We start from the raw sequence: 25696 nt of genomic DNA on the forward strand, positions 1-25696 counted from the left end.
TTTCAATTCTAGCTGGCATTTACTTTTCTAAAGGCCACGTCCGATTGAAACCTTCGGATCTTATCGATCATTTTATGACCAATTAAAACGAATAGCGTAGCTATCCCTGACAAGTTAAGGAAATATCGTAATCATTATTGATTATATAAAGACTAATATAAATTGAATATAGCGTTTGCTTTATTGTTCCACCATCTATGACTTGGTCTGCAAAGATTTTATTTTATATCAACTGAAAAAACGGAAAAATGTTTCAATGTCGTGATTGCAATTTGATCTTAAAAGTTTCGCTCGCATTTATAATTGCGATGTATGATGTCTGTGTATAACCACGTATATGTATATCACAGTTAAATAATAATTTATGGTAACGCGAATAATAATAATAATATCGTTGCATGCGATGTTTCATGCCGCAAATGTTGACAGAGAGTGACCATCTGGCCTTCCGTGCCGTGCATCGCGAGCACTCTATAACGTCGCGAACTACTACATATCGTTATATGTAGCTTATAGGAGCGTGAGACCTTGCATGTTTGCGAATAGAAACTGATAGATAAATACATTTTTTTTTCACTTGCTCTATCTCTCTTACTTGTGTTAATTACAAAGAAAAAAAATCATCAGAAGGATATTTTTCGCCCAGTGGGAGGCAATTTATTCTTATAACAAATTATTACATATGTTTTTTCTTATGACTACGATCAATTTGTAATACTAATAATGTTTCTGATATCTTACACCAATGCATATCAGAAATGACTCTCTCTCTCTTACAGAAATCCAATTAATACTGATCAATTTAATACTGAAAGGTAGTGATTAATTACTTATGTTGATATTAAAAGTATTGACCAATATGATGCTTTTAATCCGTAACAAGAATGATTTTTACGTTTGGAACATACCAATTCTTTTGGACTAACTAAAGTTTTTATTATTAGTTTTATTTTTTTTTTTTAAGAACTTTTCAAATTCAAAACCGTAAAGTACAAAATTGTCAAACATAAAGTGTCATTCCAAAGCATTATTAGTTAAATATTAGGAAAAGCCTCAAGGTCATCAAGACCCATATGTTCAGTTATAATTTAATACTAATTCAGTTATGAGTTAATACTAAAATAAGTTGTTAATTACTACCTTCTAATGTTAAATTTTTACAAAGGAGCTTGAATTTCCGCGTGTTCTTAGTAGACTTTTACTCTTTCAGCAAGTAGCGAATTTTACGCCGGTAAAACCGACTTCAAAATTGTAGAATAAATCTTACAGAACTGCTGAAAAGAGAGATATCCGGCAGGTTTAGGACGTTTTTTTGGCAGCCATGACTTTACTGTAATAGCTGTTAGTCAACACTTGAAACACAATAAGCATCCGACATACAGTCGCTTCGTGATCTGATGATAGCACCTCTGCCAAAAATGTGAAGTTTATCTAGAGCACGGGAACAATGTGAAAGCGTTTGGTTCACCATCTCCGTCCAAGAGAATGTCCGACTATTCTTAACGTCACCGATAATACATGGGTGACAGTTCTTGAACGTTGGGGAAAAGGAGTATAAGTCATGAGAGCGAGTTTTAAGGCACAGAGACGACAACAAAGGATCAAGGGAAAGATGCAAGATCCTGAGTTTGAACGCTATTTTTAGTATAGTCATCACGTAGGAAGACACCTCCCATAAAGAAGGTGCGCGTTTCGAAACAACTAACATTACGCTGCGCATGTAAATATATTTATACGTCTAATAAACACGAAACAGCACTAATTAAGGTATATACAAGTATAAATAACTTATGCGCAAGTATAAATAGCTTTAATACTCTCTCTATGAAATTAATCAACACTGAAAGATAAGATTGGTTGTTGCAACCATTTAGATAGTAAAATATGGCATAGCATTTTTATATGGTTGCTTATAAAAATGCTATGCCATATTTTACTACCTAAATTGTTGCAGCAACCAATCTTTTTTTTCAGTGAAGAATTATGTTGCTTTGCGATTAGAGACGAAAATATTTTGTGTTATACTACTTCTCTAAGTATAGCAAAACTTGTAATGAACATTATGATGTACTTCTCTAATATGATTATAATTTTTTATTTTATTTATGGAAAAAAAATAGAAATTAAAAATTATGACGTTTAGACTTGAGACGAAATTACCTTGTAATTTAAATACACGAAAAACGACAGTTTTGCTGAAATATCTAAGAATTTAGCTAGATGCATAACCGTAACGATATGTAGAACATTGGAACTAATTGCTAGAATATTAAAATTTTTTGTAGCATTCCTCGTCATGCTTGAAATTCCTTCGTAATTATTTTCATGGTCCAACAAAGTTCTTTTCAGATTCATATCTAGCTACATTTTTAACATATTTCAGCAGAATCGTTCTTTCTACTTTATTAGTATAAAAACTTATAATATATTATAATATATATAAATAAAATTATTTAAAAACTTATAATTATAATAGACATTAGAACATGTTTATTTAATATGATTAGTAGCGGGATTCTCTAAACGTCTTATCGATGATTGTCGCTAATCGTTAACTAGCGATAGCCAATGGCAGGGTAATCCTAGAAGAAAGCGCGACTCTCATTGGTTGTCGCTAGTTAACGATAATGACAATTGTCTAATTATATATAAAATATTTTTTCGCGGAAAGTTAAAAAAAATTACTCGTAACTATAACTTCGTTACAATTAACAAGTTACGTCCATTCCCTGAAAATGATCATAATTTTTTATTTTAATTTATTTACGGAAAGAAGGGACGGATGGATTTTATACAAATGTCTAGCGAAACGAAGACTGTAACGTGTCTCTGTGCTATGAAAGACTTATAGTCTTCTTCTTTGACGGTAAAGAATTACGATAGCTTCCCCGATTTTCCTCCCTTATTTTATATGTTACGTTATCGCCTTCGTCACTCTGATGGCGCCTTCCCCTCTTCTCCTCACAAGCTATCAATCCAATGTCAAACTTCAGTAAACTATTTTAGTAGCGGGCCGAGGGAGCGAACACATCACCCTCGAGCGACGACCAGCGACAGTCGATAATCTGGCCGAAGGTAAAACAGGAGGGAGCAAACCCTGCTCTTTTGGTTTTCCTTTAACCGACCGCGAGTCAACCGGCGAGCTTGCACCCCTTTATTACAATTTACCAAGCGCTTGCAGCTTTTCTTGTTATCATGAGCTTTCGAGATCTAACATATACTACTTAAATTGTGTCCGATTGAGCTTTCATAGGCCTGTTTCTACTACTCACCATTTATACTACTATTACTATTTATACTGTTACTATCATTACTTACCTATTACCTGTACTATTTTGATTTACAATATGCCAGCATTTAAATTTCACCGTTTGAAAAATTTTAAAGAAATACTATTATTATATTTTATACTTCTGCCATACAATTATCAGACGAGCATTGTGTAGCCTCGCTCGATCAGCCATTTTATACTCGCAAATCTGAGAACGTCTAGATGCATACATAGATATCTTCAATAACTTTATATGAAGCAATCCGGTTTTGATAATATTATAACTTGCATTCGACCCTTTATTATTTATTCAACTATTAAATTTATCTCAGGGAAAATTTGTCTCGGAATTTTTATACGATTTCGATTTTTTATAAATACTGAAAAAGTTGATATTTTTCTTAAAATTTTTTATGTATTTTAATTTTGAAGTATTTTAAGATTTCTTATTCTATAATTTCTGAAAAACCTTAAATTTTTTTCAGATTTTGTAAGATTTTGTCAAAAATCATAGAATAAATTTTAGAATATTGTAGAATTGATATATATAAAAAATTTATTTATGTAAAGATACATAAACTTTCTTTATACTTCCACGGAATAAAACGCTACGATTGTCACAACCAGAAATAATAATAATTTTCGTCCATCAATATATTTGGTTGTGATAATCATAAGATGGACGTATATATCTTAACAGGTACAGTTAAGATATGCCAATCTTACAATTATCGCAATCATATAACTTGATTCTTATAACCAAAAAATGTATTGATGGGCAACTTTTGGTCATGACAACTGTAGCTGTTTTTTCCGTATCAGAAAAGTGTTCCAATTTATATAAAAAAATTGACAAATTTTCTAAAAAGTTACAAAATTATCCATAAATTGAAAAAAATTATATATAAAAATTTTGAAAAATTTTAAGGAAAATTTTTTAGAGTAACAGAGGAAACATTATTTCACGAAAAATCTTTCTCTTGGATGCCCTTTGTAATATATTATTTATCTAGATAAAAGAACAGGGGAGACCGAGGCCGGTTGTCACAGTTTTCGATTTTGATTAGTAATTTTTAGAAAAATGCCTGACTTTAAAATCTGGAGACACGGTAATGGCTACTTTACGCAAATCGTTACATCCTTTAAGTATTAAAAGAAATATTACTCGTGAATTCATTATATCGTGAAAATAAGTTATTTAATTTTAAATGAAGCTGCGAAAACGTGATAACTAATCCCGTGTCCTGAGGTGATTGTTACACATTCTAAGATTAGCAGTAACATATTTGTTATGGACAATATGTATAAAAAAGACAATTTTTATTTTAACATCAGTTCTATATTTTGAGAAATAATAGTAATGATAAAGACTTAAACCATGAGTGGAAACGTTCAAAGTCAAGGTTTATATTTTTAGTATTAAGAAGAATTGCACTAATTAATAACCAGCGTTGACTCCTATTGCCTGTACTGTATGTTTTATATTTTTTCTAAATTGCATTCACAAAGTTTGTTAGAATAATGATTAATTAATTCTAGCAAAAATCTTCTAAGATATGTCATTTTCTATGAATACAGGGATATCGCGATTAATAATGTCAAACACTTGTCAGATAACAAAATAGGTGATAAGAAAAATTTACTCACCAAGTTCATTTTCTTAAAAATCACTATAAATAATATATACAATGCTTGTGGTGCAAACCATCTATCTACATTTAAAAAAGAGATTTTTCTGCCATATCCTCTTTGAGTTATAAACATTTTGACAATCAATCCCGTACGACAACTAGCCCCGGTCTCCCCTACTCTGTTTCGTTTTGTAAATACCTATAAGTTATCGATTTATTCTTGTCTTGGCTCTTGCTCTGTCAAATCGAAGATGAAAAGCAAACGAATGCTAACGAACATAAATGGACCTGTCTCATTGCATTTATCAAAGCAAATTATTCACTTGTATTTGTTGACACTTGTTTATTTGATCTGGATTCGACATCAACGAATATTTCTCGATCATTTGATTCTTTAAAAACAGCTCAATTTAGGATTTCGAGTACATTTGACTGATTGAGAATCAAGTTTCTACACTTTTCTTTACAACGAGACAAGAATGATGAAGCATTCACGGCTTTTTTAACTCAAACACATATGCAAACATCATATTCGGGCATTTGCTCAGAGTATACAATTATGTATATCTACGTACTGATCGCAGAACCATGAATTGCGTCTAATCGCGGAGCCGCGATCAACAACAATTGCCATGTATCATTGTATAAATCATCAGCAAGACGATCCCCCCCATTATACAGGGTGTTTGAAAAATAATGATAAATCTTTTGCATAGGGACTTTTGCAGAATGGACTAAACTGAGAAGAGAAGTCCTGTACCATTTTGCAATTTTTAACAATTAATATCTTGTTAACTATTGCGAAAATTGCAAAATGATACAGGAGTTTTATTTCTTTTAAGTTTAGTCTCTTCCGCGCCTATGCAAAAGATTTTTATCATTATTTTCCAAAACCCTGTTTACATATAGAATCCGATATAGCTTTAAATTAACGCATATTAATCACGCGATATATAACCGTCTTGCGTGACTTTTACGAACAATAAAACGATCTTTCTTTCACAGGTATGCAGCTTCTAGTGCGGATTAATTAACTTGTTTTAACACACCTCTGAACGCTTCTAGAGAGATATAGGCTCGGTTATTTTTTCATTCGTCGAACTGCTCGTGGCCATCGAAGCGATCATCGATATGATTTTTTATTAATATTATCACAAGATATATATTAAGAAGGAAATAATATACTCTTTTGCCTACACTGAGAGAAAAATGTTTTGTATTTGTAACTATAATTATATATTACTATAATTATGATTATTACTGCTATAATAATAATAACAGTAACTATGTATATAGTTCTAGCAACAAATGTATATACTATAGTTGACAACCTAAAATGACTGTAATTATAATTATTATAACCATAAAATAGTAATTTCAACTATTTTATGGTTATAATAACTATAATTATATAATAATTTTAAGTTGCCAACTATAGTCACAAACATTAAACATTTTTCTCTTACATTCATATATACACATATATATATATATATATATATATCTTCTATCAAATATTACTTACATAACAATATTGAAATTAAGTAAAAAACACTCTAAAACAGAAGAATAATGTAGAATTTATTTGCATGTGATATGATCGTTTCGTTGTTCCATTGTATTTACATTAGATTAGTATGCATATATACTATTGTAAAACTTGACCGGAAGAATTATGTCGTTTAAGACACGTATTATATCTATACACGTGCCTGCATTTTTATTAGATTATTATACTATCAGCTTTCTTCATAATTGTTAAATACGTCGAGAGGTTGTCGATTAACAATGTACATAAATACGATTGGTCTTGTGACTTAGCTCATTAGATTCGCTATCGCCAGTTTCAAAGATTCATTTAAGATTCGAATAGATTTGTTTTGATCGAGCCTGTATTTCGCGCCTATAGATTTTGAATTAACGATAATGACAATATCACTTTGCCTTTTGCGTAGCACAATTTAAAAGAGACTTACGTCTATTCGTTTTTTGTAGCAGCGAAACATTCAAAAATCTTTCCTGGCGTCGCTTCCGAAAGCGATCTGCAAAAATGGCGGACGTCCAGGGATAGAAAGTCGCCGTCTCTGAGTCAGATGGGACCGGATTCCATCAAACACAAAGTAAGTTGTTTACCGTTCTCAAAAACACGAAGATTACTCGTGTGTTTAATGCCCATCCCTTAGCTTAGGTTACCTACTTTTCCAAACATAGAATTATTTAATTAATAATAAATATAAACAAAATGGATATATATTTTTTAGTATGTTATTACCTTTAAAACTTTGTTAATGCGTGCTTTTTATATCATTACACAGTTTTCCTTACAAGACAATGGATCTGCAAAATATTTTCAAGGAGCGATGCACACACCAAATATGGGAGAAAAAGTTGCTCAAGTAAGTGAAATATTCTTATATTGTAATTAAAGAGCCACGTTAAAGAGCAATCTAACGATTCTATTAAACGAAATTGTGAGAGAGGAAACAGGTAGAAAATCTCGAAATAGCATAATAGTAAAAAAACATTCATTTCTATTAATTATTCTGTAGGATTATCCACAAAAATGAATTCTTTATTACGTATATAATGTAAAACTGGTCACTATAGCATATAGAAAATTCGAAACTCACTCGTAATATCATTCGAGAACATTTTGGGAGATGGCAGGAAATTAAAAGCATCACGACAATGCACTTATCTAACGTAATTGAAATTGGCGTAAAACTGCTTTGCGGAAATGAAAACGTCAAACATTCTTTGGTAGGTCAAAGATATCTTTCGCCTACTTGGAACAATTCAGTTTCATGGATTAAAGATAGGGTTTGTCAAGAAGTTAAATCTCATTTGTGATACTAGCTAAGTGAAATGTGTTTTTGTCACGAAATATTTCCGCCAAATTAATGAATTTTTGATCTTAAAATATTTTCGGATGAATTTTATGTTTCTTCTATGTTTATGTTTATATTTTAATAAGAAACGAATTACGTAATTGGGCGTAATAAAGAATTGTATTTGTGTATTTAACTTCTGCGTAGCTTATTATTTCCATCATTTATTAATTAAGAGTAATAAAACCCGTGTGAAGCTGGCCCCCCAATATTAAAAAATCGAAAATTCTGACGGAGCATTCGTGAGCAAACGATGAGCAAACAAATGCAAAAAAAATATTTGATTTTTTAATATTGGGGAGCTAGCGTGAAGTTGGCTCTCCAAAATTTAAATTTCGTATAACTTTTGAATTAATGGTGAGCAAATGAAAATTCCGACGAAGCATTCGTGAGCAAACGATGAGAAAACGAATGCAAAAAAAAATATTCGATTTTTTAATATTGGGAGGCTAGCGTGAAGTTGATCCCCCAAAATTTAAATTTCGTATAACTTTTGAACTAAGGGTGAGCAAACGAAAATTCCGACGGAGCATTTGTGAGCAAACGATGAGCAAACGATGAGCAAACGAATGCAAAAAGAAAATATTCGATTTTTTAATATTGGGGGGCTAGCTTCACACGGATAATAATAAATTCAATAACAATTATGAGAGCAATAATATTAATTAGGGATGCACCGGATCGTAAAAGTACCGGATATCGGATATTTGGGCAGAATGTAACATCGGATATCCGGTATCCGATCGAATATCCGAGAAAACAATTTCTTTGAGTCGGATATCCTACATTTTCCGGATTCCGAGAAAATGTCTTCTAAAAAAAAAAGTCTATAGGGAAAAAGATTGTAATTTTGCGACAATGTATAAGATATTATGGCATCATGAATATGCATACTATTTCTAGAACATTCGTATGAGAAAAAAATCAACAATTTAATGATATCAAATTTCAACCGGATACCTCCCCGGATAATAGTGATATCCAACTATCCGGTCGGATAGTAAAAAAGTGCCGGATAATACCGGATACTGGATACTTTGTGGATATCCGATGCATTCCTAATATTAATAAACTAACATATATATATATATAATAATTATTTGTAACGATTTGCTGTCAAATTACGTATGAAAATTTCCTTTTTTTACATATTTGCAGACTTTTCTTATCGAACTTTCATCAGTCCTTGTACTCAAGTTAATTTGTGTTATTTTTTATTGCAGAAGATAAACAATATTTATTTTTCTTAATAAAACAGTATCATCTCGTTTCACATTCACGTGACTGTAATCATGAGAAATGTGACATGCACATGAAAACATGCGAGCTTTCAAATATTTAGCAAAACAGCAATACAAGAGCGAAGAGAAAGGGCGGGTAGCAAAAGGGGTTGTTTGTATACGCGTATACTTTTAACACACTTACATTAATACAGCCCTGACTGGCGCCAATCCGACTGTGCCGCAGTCTCGTAGGCGGAAATCTCCCGCAGCGTGGGACTCTCGCAAAATGACATTTTATAGCGAATACCTATGTGATCGCTATGGTATAAAAAGTCTCAAGAAAGATACACAGTAGAAAATGCCGTTGGGATCTGTCAAATTAATATTATCGATGATGCGTGAAATTTGAAAGCGTATCCCACCCGATATGTCGCACTGGAATAATATAACACAACAATAATATAAAGTTCAGTTTGTTTTGTATTAACGTCACTACATGAAGAAGAAATAATTGTATAACATCCCCTACACTGATCTACAGCATGAAATATTGCGCAATATTTCAATAATGCGCAATATTACAAAAATTGTAGCAATATTACTACAATATTTGAAATTTTTAAACATTTGATTGGAAATATTGCAATAATGTTGCAAAATATTGTAATTTTTATATTTTGTAGAAAATATTGCAATATATTGTTGCAATATTACAATTCGTTCAATAATTACGCAGCCCCGCCACGAGAGAAATACGTTTTTCGTAAAGAGAAGACGTCTAGGAGTCCTATTAGAAGGAGCACGCAAATCAAGTTAGCGAGTCTCCTGAAGATCTTCCTAATCTTTTTTGGATGTGCTTCCTAGGCCTCCGAATATTTTTTGATCATAACTTTATCGTATGTATTTTGGAATATGATGCTGAACAATAATATATTAGCGATTAATAAAACTAGAATAATTATTGAAACATTGTATAATGTAATATGTATTCAATTTTTTCTCTAAATATTGCAGCAATATTTTATTTTTTTTTGCAGACACAGGAATATTGCTACTATATTACAACAATGTTTTATGAAATATTGTAATCTTTCAAAATAATATTGCTGCAATATTGCTGTAAGGGATATTAAAAACTTGATATCTACAATAGAATATTGAATATTCTAAATTTATATTGGTTAATAGAAATTGCTTTAGTGCTGGGATATATTGTACAGTAAACTAGGATCTGATTCTTGTAAAATATCGCATATGAAAAACTGACTATAATGTACCTAACTTATATGTATATATATATAGTATAATATTATCGTACATCTTTGTATGTGATATATTTCACGAATTCAGACGCTGTATATACTCTTTCATATACATTGTTATTTTAAGGTGTATTCCATTTGGTGCTTATAATACTCGCAAGCATTGTTTGTTCTCATTTATTGAAATTTTTTAAAAATTGATTAAACATTCTTTTCAAAATTTGGAAATGCTTCAATCTTTGGCAGTAATGTATAAACATATAGTTAGCAAAACGACATTTATATATGGAAAACAATTTTCCTAAACACAATATAATTGTTTTGCATTACTTCAAATGATATACATAATATTTCCTGGAGATATTATCAGTCTAGTGACAAGTGCGCGTAGACTTTCAGGTCAATCAAATTTTTCAGAATTGTATCGGAACTATAATGACATTCTGTATACACGTGTATAACTACCACATTATACGAAACCTTACTCTTGCATGCATGAAACAATTAAGAGTTTATTTCCCTTAACGTTGTAACTATCTCTTGAAACATACCGCACTTTGTAATATTCAAATCCAATTTACTCAACGAAGTCGATGCAAAGCTCATGGGCTTCCAACAAGTCGTAACATATATATTTATATACTGCTTTGGCATTGTCGTAACTTAGATCATTACTTCGTTGATGCGTTATTCCAAACGAATGAATTATAAACACTGTTTCCCAAGTTGTAAGCAACATTTCAGCAGCCACAACCATCATTTCGCGATGAAGCTTAAGGGGAGAAGAGCTCTTGTCGCACATTCTTACTTATTCATATAAACCAGAATAGCCACCGAATTTCCAATATATCGATAACCGATACTGCAACATTGCAGAGATTTTTATCATGTACTCAGGTGTTGTTGCAATAATTATATCAACATCAATAAATCAATTTCCCTGGCTCGTAACAAGCTGACGTTTTTCATCAGGAGATTCGTTTTAAAACTGCGCAGGAACTATGTTGGTCTTTGTTTTATGAAAGCGCGATATAATATTATAATCCACTAGCTTTGACTTTATGATGAAATGTTGTTATATTTATTGACATAAATATTTATAAGTAAATATCGAGGTAAATATCTATATAAACAAGGTAATCAGATCCTTGTACGATTTACCTAAGCTACTTTGCAATTTTTTTCTAATTTTTTGCTGATTCCAAAGTTGGAAACTGATGATCAGATTTAAAAGGGAAAATATTTTTGTATATTAAAAAAATGTAAGACATTTTCAGATGTGTATACAGATACAGTTAAGATTTTAAGAAAAAGTAGCATTTAGTTCATATTGGGTAACAATACATTTTCTTCTTTTTCGTAAGAAAAATGTTAGCGAAATGAAAAATAAAGAGATCCAGTGTTATTTTTATAAGATTATAGTTTATTATCATATTATTTATAACCAAAGAGGGAAAATTCCTTATAAGAAAGAACCAATATGACCTTAGTATATTAAATGATCGGTATACACATCGATCGTTTTTTTAGTATTTCAGTTGTTATTCACAGTTGCCAGGTCCCGAGCACTGTACGGTAATTATTGTTTAATTTCTCAATTTTACAAAACTTTCTCTAACAATTTTATCTGCGCTATCGCGCTTGTAGTATTTATTACATCCTTATGAGAAGTTTTATGATAAATGCAATCGTGCTTATTACAGGGGCGGATCCAGAGAGTTATTCTGGGGGGGGGGGGGATATAACGAAATATAAATATTTATTGATGTTATTTTTCCCGGATTCACAAATCGATTTAAAATCAATTAATTTTTAGGACCATTGAATTTAATACTTACTACATTTTTTATTAATCTTCGAAAAATCGACATTTTATCAATGCAGCATTGATAAATTATTGATCTTCTCGATGTAGCATTGATAAAATGTCGATCTTCGAAGATCAATAGAAAATGTAGCCAATATCAAATCAAACGGTATAGCCGATAAATCAATCGATATTGATTTGATTTATATTAATCTTCGAAAGATCGACATTTTATCGATGCAGCATTGATAAATTATTGATCTTCTCGATGTAGCGTTGATAAAATGTCGATCTTCGAAGATCAATAGAAAATGTAGTCGATATCAAATCAAACGGTATAGCCGATAAATCAATCGATATTGATTCGATTTCGCCTTATGAATCAGGGGTTGATGTTATTTTTATAATTTTCTTATTATTTTTATTACTTTAATACTTTAATAATTATTCTTTTTATAGTTTCATTATATTTACTATCATTACTTAAAAATCCACTATGAAAAGCGCATTATAATGCAGGTGACCTACATACGCGCTTTTCTAGCGTTTTATAAGCGCTGCTGTGCTATGTAGATCAACGACGAACACGTTGAAAACGACCTCGTACATTTTAAACGTTTTCTTGCGCTTTACGATTTGGTCATTAACATCTTCATCTTGTTCGCGGTTACATATATATATATATATATATAGCTATAATGCAAATCGAATAATCTTTGATCATTTTTCTTTCAATTCATTTGAAGAACTCTAGGGGGGGCTATCCCCCCCCCCCCCCTGAATTCGCCACTGGCTTATTAGCATTCAAAGAGTTATGAATGTTTAAAACAAAAACGTGTGTGTAAGCCAAATACACTTTAAAAGCTTATTACTTTCTTAATTATAAAATTGTTATTCCCTTGTAGATATTCAATGATTCCATACAAGCAGCTGCGCTGTTTATATTTTCTCTCATGATTCTTATTTACGAGTAAATGCTCTCCGCCGCATCCCTCTGTCGACGGAGATGTGTACTGCTTGCTCGCTCAATTTTCGTGATATATGCAAGAAGTATTCATACAATATTCTGCATATTTCATCGACATTTGCACATTTTGTGACGATTTTTTTACTGTTCTAGAATATTCGGTACACTGGAAATATGCAAGGGAACACGAATCGAACTTTCTCTGAATATTTAGCGTTAACTGGATGTAGACGAAGTGTTTCATCTGGATTGGGATCCTGAGCAATTTTACTTCTCAGTTATTAAGTAGAGTTAGTATAACTGTCCGGTAACTCTCAAAAGATGAAATTTCGATAAAGATATTTTGGTAGAAATAGATATAAAACGTTTTAATGCTTAAATAAATCGAAAACTGCGACCAAATAAAAGTTGCTTTCCTTTTAGAAGATAGTCGATTCAAGTGTCGTTCTATTTTATTCATTGAATGCCAAGAAGAATAAAATAGTATTGTGCAACTGTGTCTCCTAAAAGGAAAGCAGCCAAATTCTTGATGCAGTTGTGTTTATGCCATTTTCGTCGCACGAGTCATAATGCGAGATTCAATGCCAAAAATAGTATCATGCGAGCTCGTTTAGCGATCATCGAGCTTTCGCAACGTTCCGAGAAGTTGCAGCTTCAAAGAAAGAAGCAGCTGCGACGTAGCGTCAGGCAGCCGCCAGTAAGAAGATAATTAATAGCACGTAAACATCGAATAGCTAACGTTCCACGCTCTTATTCTGTAGCAAATCCTCGATATCTCTCACATTTAGGTAACTGGTCCTGATACAATTCGTTTCAACTTTAGTCAGAGTTGCGCGACTGAAAGAAATATGACCAAAGGAGAAAGAGGAGCTACAATTAGAGCGAGAGTGATTAATTAATAACGGTAACTAATGGCTCATGCAAGTATGTCGAGATAGACCTGCAATAAATGTACGTCCTATAAATTTAAGTAGATTAATTGTAACAATTAAATGGCAGTAGCAGCATATATGAACATTCGAATAATTTATACCTAATTAATTATTTATCTAAGTGACTGTAATGCTCTCAATTAATCTCTTCTGCAAAAATCAGTTTCCGATTAAATGATAATCTTTTCTAGGACAATCGATCTTCAACTTTAAAAACGATAGACCTGTTATCTTAATCCTCACAAAAGCAATGGGACATACCGTATTCCTTAATCTTTTTAATGCTTCTTTGTCATTTAACTACTATAACACATTGATATAATTTACTTCTAAAAACTTAAGAATTTATTAGACGTACAGTCTCTGCAAGGAAAATTAAATTAGGAAGTATGTTTAATATATATTTACACTTCAAATAAGCTATACATAGATGAAAATTGTGTGAATAATATTATATTTTTGTTCAATAACACATTTTTGTAGTTTATTAATTTTATTTGTTATTATTTTTATTGCTAAAAATGAAAATTTAAAAAAAATGATAAAAAATTACTTTTTTTTTATAAATACTTTAAATATTCAAAATAATGTGTGCAAAGTTTCATTGCGATTCACTGATTAGTTACGAAGATATAGACAACAAATAAATATTTTATTTATTTATTGGATAACAGTTCATGCGTCGCAATATAAGTCTACATAAATAATCTTGAATACATATAATGTACTTATGTTAAAAAATTGAGATTTTTATCATTATATTTATTTTATATAATATAATACATTTTCATATATTTTTTATTAGATTATAGATTAAAAAAATACTACTATTTATTCAAATAACTAATGATCCAGGTAGTAAACCATCATCAAATTTGTCGTATTATTTTTAAACGTGATTAAGAATAATCTGTCATTTTTTCATAATTTTGTTATCATTTTGAAAAGATGTATAAAACATCCTTAAATTATGATCTTTTGAGTAATATTTAAATTAATAGCAATATGCTTTTAGTTATAAACAAATTAAAATAAAGAAACCCGAATTTTTTCGAATTAAATAAATTGCACATAAATTAATAAAGTTAAAAGACTGTAAATTTTTTTTATTTTATTCACAGATATTAAGCAGACTTTAATACATAATTTTTTGTGTAATTTTTATTTGCTTGTTCTTTATTTATAAAAATTTTGAATACGTAAAAATACTGAGTTTTTTTTTTTGAGGAGGTAATTTATTTGAATAAATAAAAAGATTGTATAGAGATTACTGTTATATAACGAGCACCCAGAAGAATAAGTTTATCTAAAATAATAACTGAGATAAAAAAAGTGTGAATCCGCGTTTTGAATTTCTAAGATTTGACCTTAGATTCATAATCACTCAAAAATATGTAAGTATAAATATTAATAAAAATCCATCTAGTAGAAAAAATATGCGCACCTGTAAGGTTTAACATTACATTCCCTTTATTGATCGGTCCTTTTTTCTGAAAATGAATTCTACTAGCAAAACAGCAATTCTCGATGTGACTAATTAGAATCCATTGAAGTAAGATATTTCTAAACTCTTCGGTCTGTGAATTCGGTCATCTGCGCGAATTCAAAAGAACAAAAGAAGGAACAGCATCGCGCCCGAGCATCCGTTCTTCTGCGGCGCCGGGATAAAGGCGTACCGGAAGTACGGATGCACACGTCAATCCCGACGCGGAGGTCGAGGAGGAAGAGAAGAGGCGAATCCGCTTGCTGGCGAATTGCCCGCCGTGGTAGCGTGAGAAGAAAGGAAGAGCGACTTATTAGGGCGCACGCGTGCTAGAGCAAGAGGGAAAGAGAGGGTTGCGAGAGGGCTCGAGAAATTCATGGGCTTCCCGTTACACGGCGCCCTGATCAGTGTCGCAGTGTCCCCCGTTCTGCTTAGCAGGTAGCTTCGTCATTCGTCACTCCGTCCACGTTCTCGACGAAGGAAGATCGCACATGCGAACGGTGACAAGACTTGCTTCTTTCGTCCGCGGGTTTCGCAAGGGCGAGAACCTGCCGATCAATTCATTCGGCGTCGTGCCCAATCCGTGCTCGTCTTCGAGAGCCGCGCATACCTCCGATGGTAGCGCGTGTTCTCCTTTCGCGTTACGTTTTCACGCAGAATCATGACAGAACATCGAGTGGTACCGCTCAGTAGCACCTAAATCAACTTAGTCGCCAGTGATTGGTATCGTTTGCCAACGTTCGCAAGCAGCGATTTCTAAAATTCAGATTGTCACTCGCAAAGACACTCGTCATCCGTTGATCCGCGATCGCCATCAATCGCGAGGGTCGTCCAAGGATTCGGGGATTTCTCGAGATATCCAAGCCGCGCCTTGTAGGATAGATTGCCTATTATTGTGCGGATTTGCGAAAGTAAAAAAGGCGCGAGATCGTCGATCGATCGCGGTCCTAAAAAAAAAAGGTGAAAAAATCGTGCTCCGACTACGACGAAGAAATCGGTTTCAACCGATGGCAACAGTGAATGCTGAGCCGCGGACAATGTGAGCGTGTGCTTTAAACGAAGCATTTCTCATCGGAAAGCTCTCTAAAAGTATAAATAAAAATATGAAATATTCGAGCACGTAATTAACAAAGTTGCTGTGTCTATTGCATGTCGTCAAACAACACGCGGAATGTTAAAGTGACTTGTTCACGTATTTTTAAATGTATCAGAGATGTAAGGAAAAATGTTAAAGTGACTTAATCACATATTTGAAAATGTAACGAAGAGTAGAAAAAAATATTGTAGAAAAATGCTCCGTCTAGAAACGCTACAAATTCGAAATATTTAATTTTGTTTGAAATTATTTGATATAGAATAAATTAAAATTAAATAAATAATAAAATAATCTCTCTCATAACTGTATAAAATTTATTATTAGTTTGTAAGTTTTACAAAATTATGAGAAATTCCCTATTTTTTATATCTGTAATCATTCTTTTGTATCATAGAGTCATTTTACATAAAATTTTTTGTACCTATATATGCAATTTTGGAAATCTGATACAGTTTTTAATAAATGAGAGTAAATCCATCAGTAATTCTGCTTGACCAAGCGATAAATTGTTCCTCATTTGTTATGATTAATCACGGTCGGTGCTTTAACGCAAGCTGTGCCAAGTAATTTTGTCCATCTCTCCTCGGTATCATTCATCATCCACTCTTTGCAGAGTATTTCAGATTTGCATCCCTGTATAGTTACAGATTAGAAATTTGGAAGTTGTGACTAAATCTCTGCTTTAAAAAGGCCTACCTAAAAAAATTTATTGTCTTGGAAAAAAATTTGTACATGATGAAAATGAACTTGACACACCCTGCATATCAATCTCTTATGTAATCTTATTCGTCGTGGCTTTCTGTTGCATGAATTTACATGCAACGGAAAACTGATGTACAGTAATTGTACTTCAGAATAATCGTGACACGAGCCAGTCTAGTCTGCAAAGAGGAACGTCATCGTCGCGTCACATACGCGCCCATCCACGTGCACTGCGTTTTCTGCACGTCACACGTTGCGTACAGACTGCGGTGCCCTAGAGGTCCCATCAAAATGGCGACAGCTTTATTGAATTAATTTCTCGTTTATAAAATTATCAGTATTTGCTTTCTATCTTTATATAAAAAATAATTTCTTTAACCTGGGAATATAGTCATCTGAACTTTGCATCTCAATAGCGAAAAAATATGAATTGTAAAGTATTGTTTGGTATACATAGATATGGTTTATTATTATAAAGTATTGTTTTGTATAGATATGGTTATTTAATATATTTTTTACGTTATTTTATATATGTTTTGTTTAATTTTTTTTCCATATTTTTTCTTTTTTAGTAACTTTTTAAATATTTTTTACGCATTTTTAAATATTTAATTCCATCGAAAATCCGCAATAAAAATTATTGCATGAAAATCTTCCTTTTTTTTAAATATTTTTATAACAAACTACTTAATGATTGTCTCGTTTAATATTTGTTTGGTTTCTACTTATCTTTTTGGAAAATTATTAATAATAATGGTTTTAATTGGGATATAAGCATTCCAGATTATTGGATTTAAAAAAAAGATCAGGTGACTATACTCTCGGATTAAAACCGCAGACATGTTTTATCTAAGTCTTCCGATATTTTATTCTAATTCAAGCTTTTGTTTATCATTCTTATCATCTGTCATCTCTATGTTGCATATTTATTGAATTAATGCCTTGCGATTATTTGCATTACGTTGACATCTTAATATCACTAAAAGCGATCATGAAACTACTGCAAACTTTTGCTTTGTTCACATGTTCAAACTTCTCTAATGCAATTGTGACGTTGAAATACAATTAAACAGTTCGTTATCTAAACTGTCCAGATAGTTTTGTCTAAAATTGACATCAATTTCAGATTTTGCTCTGTCATTTCATACGCTTATCGCGAGCAATTAAATTTGCAGAATTTATATCTTGTACTATTTTTGTATTGAGTTCTAATGACATAAATTCTCATAAAGAAATTAAATTGAAAACGAAAAATGTTAAGATATATAACAAATATGTATGTCTCTCTTTGATTGTGATTTAAAATGGACGAATCCAAAAGATCTAGTGAATGCAGAAATCTGGACTTCCTTAAAACTTCCTTGAAGGCCAGGAATTCGTGTTCAATCTCGTTTCTAGACTATTATAGTGAATTCATTTGTGAGAACATGACCAGAATAAAATTCAAGATAAATTCAGATAAAACTACAAATTCGACGAATTCAAGTTAAGGTTATGCTAGGTTTAAAACCCGAAGGGTCCATTTTCCCTTTATCGGCAAAATCGATAACCTTCACTGGAGTGCCTCTCTAGACATGAGATAATTACCAAAATATTTTCTGACTAAAACATACGTGTTGATAAAGCTTCAGAGAAACGTATTAAAAAGCATTAGCAAAATATCTTAAATTTTTTCCATTAACTTAAATTTTATTATAAATATATTTTTTCCCCCTTTTAATCCTATCTTAAGGAAATAAATAATTTCATCGATCTTTGAATTAAATTAGTTATTGTTTTTTTATAATATTTTCAAATTATTTATTTATACAAAATTATTTAATCGTTTTGTATTAAACTTGTAATAATTTTACTTTAAGGAGATAATTTCATCGATCTTCAAATCAAATTAAGCATTGCTTCTTTTACAATGTCTTTGAATTATTTATTCATATAGGATTATTTAAATTTATAAGTAATGGAACAGCAGTAATTTAATTTCCACGAACTCACTTTCTTATCTAACATTGATTTTCGGGGAAAACTGTTGAGAAAAATCCTCTTTACACGGATTCGATCGTATAACTCCGACGTCGGAAATCAATCGGCCTTTGCTGTAACTTAAAACGGACGACCCGGGTCACCATTCTCGACATGAGATTAATTGCCAATCGTATCGAACTAATGTCGGGAGGTGATCGAGAAATGTTCCCCCTACGAGAGTAATTCATCCTTTTCCTTTCCAAAGGCGGTATACGCGGCAACGACACGCGGCCACGTTACCACGATGCAACTGGCGAAGGTCATAGCCACCAGGTGATCAATGACTGGCGTCCTTGCGTCGCTATGTTCACACTACCTACACCTACAAGTGTTCACACATATATGCGCGTATGTCGCGTGTACAGGTGCATATGCAGGTGTCGACAGGCACAAAAATGCACGATCCACTTACCTTCACTATAGCAATATCACAATACCCGTTGCCTCGACGTTTACATTATTTCGCAGTCGACTATGTATAAGTCGTGCTTTTATTATCGATGCCGAGTAAAATCAAAGTGGACAATGGTTAACGATAATTGGACACCTAACAATCGCGAACTCGTTGAAACGGTGATTCTATTATTCAGCACCGATTGCATTCAGCTATGCATCTTGCGCAGACATTTTGTTCATCGCTCATATTGCATTAATTGCACAATTTCGCTTGCGATGTTCATCAGTCGTTACAATAATAGTTTCCGGAAGCTTTTAACTTTGATATTATCAATAACCGTTTAGCATAAACTACGAAGATCGTAAAATCACAGCGATGCAAATCATATCGTTGCATGATGGTCTTCCACGCCGTCGTGAGGCCCTTATCAAGAATGCAAAATGACTACATCATGCAAAAACTTGTTTGCACAATGTTTGCTAATGTTGTAATGCAAAACTCATCTTCATTCTCCATTTCAATGTTGCGCATATAATCAATAGCACAATATAATTTTTACAAAGTATTAATTATTTTTCCTTAACAATGGAAAATATTTCTCTTTAATATATTGTAATAACATTTACATATAAAATAATATTAATTAAAAATATATGTCATTAATAAATTGTACTACACTGAATATTTTAATTTTATTTCAATGTTATAAAAAAATATATAATCACTTATTCATAATTATTTCCAAAAAATACTTTCCGAGAAAAAAAATTTTTATTTTCTTAAATGTCAAACGAACAAAATTCTTCCACACCTTACATTACTTTGCAAAAGTCTTAAGTTCTATCGAACCGACAACAAGTAAAATCTAACTACGCAACAGACGACTTAATGCACGCAAGCACGCGATAACATGATGCTTTTGTTCATATAGAGATATTTGTTCCACAAACAATTCGTTGCGAAACATAATACGTTAACAAAAAAATTATGTCTTACGATTAGAAACTGGGCAAGAAATTTTTGAGAAATTTTTGGAGAGATAGAAATAATTACTGAGAGAAAGATTTTTTATTTTTTGCTATAATTATGTTATAATTATTACACATTAATGTTAGTAATAATAGCTATATGTAAGGACTATCGTAACACACACACACACACACACACACACACACACATATATATTTGGTGAAATGACTGCGAATTCTATAGTTATTTTATTACGATAAAAAAAATAGTTGCAATTATTTTAATTTAACTATAACCCATAATTATTTTTGGGACGACTATATAGTATTGGGCTATAAATTATAGTTAAATTATAGTAATTACAATTATACGTTTTTATAGTCTATAATTTGAAGTCATTTTCAGTTCCAATTATACATATTTGTTAATAGAATTGTGCATGTATATATGTTATTATCATTAATTATAGTAACATGTAATTATAGTAAAAAATGTCAAAAACTTCTCTCACAGTTAGTATATTTATCTAAATCGCATATATCTACGAAATCTTTACATATGTTGTCGAATTGAAGAACTATAATTCTTTAAAGTTTGAAGAAAACAAATAAACGCACAATTTTATATTACGAAAATTTCATTTTTCAGAGCACATTTTATTTTCGTAAATAAAATTTGGAAACTTAAGACTTGATAATGAGATCAACTTGTCTAGTTTCTTATTTAAGGGATAATTTTTTTATTTTTCAATTAATAACAATTAATGATAAATTTTTAATAGAAACGGAAAGACATATCGTGTACCAACAGATGAATGAAAGTGTTACAAATAAAGATGCGCGCGAGAACTTATGCGCTTCTCTGATATTTCACTTATGAATAGTGAAATTGCGAACACTGCTTAATTCGACAATAAACTCATTTCGAGTTATATATAATTGTCTATTTTAAAAATAAATACTTGAGAATCATTACGTTTTGCGTGCTACAAGGAAGAACGAAGAACATCGCGTTGAGAATCATCACACCTTGAGAATAACAGGATTACTAATTTTTTCACTATAGTAAATTAATTCGACAATTAAGTTACCCTGAGTGTTGCCACGCCACCAATGAGCAAAAGACTTGATCGATAAAAGTGTTTTAAAAGAAAGCAAGAAAAACGTCTCGCGTGCCGATTAATTTATCGAAATAACTAAAGAACTTAAGCGTCCTCCAGCTACAGGTGTTGAATAATTAAACCTTCCGTCGTCCGGCGTTTCTTCCACGTCGGGTAAGGGTCAAGAGCTTCGTAAAGAACCAGGTTTTCTCGCAGGACGCTGAGTCCGAGTTTCGCCCGAAACCGCCTAAATGCTATAAATGAGCGATGACGACGGAAGGGTGACCGACGTTGACTGGGAGTGGACCCTGGTTAAGGGTTGTTGGGATAGCGACAGCGAGAGAAGCGCGGTAGGAAACGAGGAGGAGGCGGAGGAGGAGGAGGAGGAGGAAGGGACTGTTGACTCGTGTGAACTGGCGCCCCATAGTGCGATGAGCGTGGGGGCTGGTAGGGTCGATTCCCCCAGCCCCCAGGATATCAGGCTGCTCCATGACCTCGTTGAAGATCTCAGCAAGGAGCAAGATGAAAAGAACACGCAGGAACGAGCAGAACAGGTGAGCCATTCGTTACTTTACGTAAAGAGCGAGCGTTACGTGGGATTGGGATGCGTACGGGGTCGACAACCTCGCCGCAACGTTCACTATCGGAGTTCGATAACTCTTTGATTCGTGCTGCGCGACGGACAATTGCGCATTTATCGCTTCATACTCGGATCGCTTTTGTTGCAGGGATATATCGCAAGTACTTACTTGATTCTCCGATTTCTAATAATAATCCATGTACGACGGCAAAACTTTTTTGCAAAGTAGGTTGAAACAAACAACCGCATGAGTTAGACAATGCCAAAGATGATGTATAAGATATACTATGCGCTGTTATTTTGGATAACTCAATAAAAACTTTGTACGCAGTTATTTGTTATTTTTAATATTTATCAACGATTCTATTTTTTAAATGTATTGCTCCGTTTATACACAGAGAAAAATAGGATTGACCCAAAAATGCTGATAAATTATAGTTAAATTATAGTAATTGCAACTATTTTTATAGTAATAACAATTATATTATAATTATTTTCGGTTGCGAAATATTTATACTGAGAGAAAAGCACCATTAGATATCAAAGAAGCAATGAGAATCGAATCCTTTGAATATATAAGTTTATTACAGTTTTTTATATTAAATTTGGGGAGGGGATTATTAATATTTCAGATTGATTGCGTTGAAAGTCCGATAACTATATCAACACGCAATTATAATTTCTGAAATTAATTCATTTAAATGAATATATATAAAAGTTCAACATCTTAACATTCAGACCGTAGTGGCGCTTCGTATTTAAAGTAATGTTTCTAACGTAAACGGTCTTATTTTCAATTTTATTATTGTTAATATTTAAAATTATCATGATTTATAATATAATTTTTTCATGTTTGAAAGAACTGTGTGTGTGTATATTATTATTACTAATAACGTTATAGTAATAATAATCATAAAAATGAAATTTCTAGTCATAATTATTTTACCATGCAATTATATAATTATAAATACCAAACACTTTTCTGTTAGTATAGTAAATTCTAAACTATAAATTTGAATTAAATTTAATATATTTTTTTAGTTAAACTGTCTAATTCCATTATTTTATTTAAAACACGCAATGACGATACGATCTATATAAATGATTAAAAATAATTCAAATTGTAACTATAATTGCATAGTAAAATAATTTATGAAACACCATTTTTATAATTATTAGTAATAACTCATTACTGCTCTTATTACTACTATAATGTTAATAATAAGAATTATATTTATAGTTTTATATTAATAAAAAGAATAAGATTATAATGGTTTTCGGAAATAATTATATATTTTTTAGTGTCTATATAGAACTATATGAATATAATTATTGTTACTAACATTGTAACAATAATAATTATAAAAGTGGAACGTTTAAGCATAATTATCTTTCAATGTATATCTAAACTACTCAAAGTTTGATATGTATTGTTTTAATGAAATGGAAAATTTAATTTCTAAATTACGACTAATTTGCATTACTATTTGTTCGCCAATTTTGAATCTGAAACACATAGCAAACATATGTACTGCGAGTTTTGCAGAATTTAGAAAACGACAAAACTTTTCAAGAGGGAGAAAAGACGCGCTTGTAGTAAGAACTGGCTATAATTTAATTTCTGTAATTTAAGAGCAATCAAAGTTCTTGAATGCTTTGCAAGCTACGCGAGACAAACAAAGAGTGATCAAGAATCGCGTCCTTCGTTTTTTCCCCGAGTCCCGAGTTCGCAATGAACGAACTAGGTTGGCTTTATCGATGACTCCAGAGCGCTTTCCAGCGGCACGGATTGACCGATGAACTATCTGTAGTAATCCAAATCGAGGTGAAATGATTTAGAGATGTTTCAAAAGAAATAGTCGCACACTATGATCAATGATGCGCGTCGACGCAAGAGCTCTTTATCTTAATTTTTTTTTTAATTAATTCTTGCGTCGTCACAAGCGATAAATCCTCCTTCACCCGCCTTTCGCGTATACAGAAAGAGCGACTAAAGTTTTTTATATTATGACTTTATACTGATCAACCAGCAGAAAATATCGCCTGTTGGGTGTTTCGGGAAAATGAGGACGCCGAGGATTAAACTTATCTTCATGAACCTTATATCCGCCCAGCAAGCCGGAGAGATAATAAAAGAATCAGTAATAACTTCTTTTAAGAATATACTAAATCTCTCGTTAGTTCACTGGAAAAAAGTACGAGTTCCTTTGAAAAGAGGATTTATTTATTTATATCATATTTGACAAAACAGATTGTTATTTTCTCTTTTAGACATATCAGATAAGAATAAAATCCTGGTAATATCCTCGTTATGAAGGAATGATAAAATAGAAATGTTGATGGCTATCAACTTAATATCACGTTATCATTATCTTATAACGAATTAGTGATAATAGCAAACTATTTTCGTTTGTTTAAAAAGAAACAAGTACTAAATTAGATTTTACAACTGAATTGAATTTACAATTAATCAAAATAACTGAAGTAACTGCATCTAATATGACCCATTGCTGTTTGTAAGTAGTTACATGGATAATTAAATCTTTATTGCATCTAATAAATATTAAAGATGTTTCATATTTTCAATTGAGATGTTCAGAAATGTTTTTTATTTTGAACTATCAGCTTTTAATGTTAGATTTATAATTAGCAGAAATCACCAACCTTAGATGGATATGTAGTTATCTTAACCCGGAAGTGAACAATATAGGATACGTGGTCCAATAATGAACCATGTAAATTTCAGAGGCTCGTATTTCTCTCAATTATTGAATTGAAGGCCTGAATTTTTGCATACAGTTTATGAATTTAGTTGACTACACACTGTAAATAATAACTTTTAAGTTATCCCTGAAGTCACAATTTCGATTATTTTAAAAAACGGGAAATGGTTCATTGTGTACAACGAGTGTTACACAATGAATCATGCTATTTTTAACAATGAACCACATGTTACCACATTATACTGCGAATTGTTAGGATTATTTTAGTTTTACAATTTTTATTTAAAATATTTTAAAATATTAAAGCTAAATGTGTACACAAAACTATTGCACAATGAAAAAAATGATAAGTATAACAACAAAAACATTTAAGGAGGTTGTAAGGGCATAAAACACATATATTAATATTTACGCTTTAAACAAACTACATACATGTGAAAGTTGTGTTCATAACATTCTGGTTTTATTGAGCAACACATTTTTATAGATTATTTATTTTATTTGTTATTAGTTTTATTGTTATAAGCAAAAATTGTTAAAATAAAAAAAAAATAAGAAAAATCTAAATATTTTTATATAAATATAAGTGCTAAACATGACTCAAAGTTTTATTGAGATTCACCATTAGTTTATAACAAATAATA

General features: G+C 31.6%; 1 protein-coding gene across 1 annotated transcript in view; it reads left to right on the plus strand.

Moving 5' to 3' along the window:
• Positions 1-25696, plus strand: part of sei (potassium voltage-gated channel seizure) — a 151575-nt gene that overhangs the window by 82213 nt on the left and 43666 nt on the right. Inside the window, exons 7-10 of the mRNA XM_018512493.1 lie at positions 2215-2240; positions 3007-3075; positions 6898-7022; positions 7218-7298. Of these exons, the coding sequence (XP_018367995.1) occupies positions 2215-2240; positions 3007-3075; positions 6898-7022; positions 7218-7298 (301 nt within the window). The remainder of the gene's footprint in view (positions 1-2214; positions 2241-3006; positions 3076-6897; positions 7023-7217; positions 7299-25696) is intronic.

Source organism: Trachymyrmex cornetzi, unplaced genomic scaffold (genome assembly GCF_001594075.2).
Source record: "Trachymyrmex cornetzi isolate Tcor2-1 unplaced genomic scaffold, Tcor1.1 scaffold412, whole genome shotgun sequence".
Taxonomy (NCBI): Eukaryota; Metazoa; Arthropoda; class Insecta; order Hymenoptera; family Formicidae; genus Trachymyrmex; species Trachymyrmex cornetzi.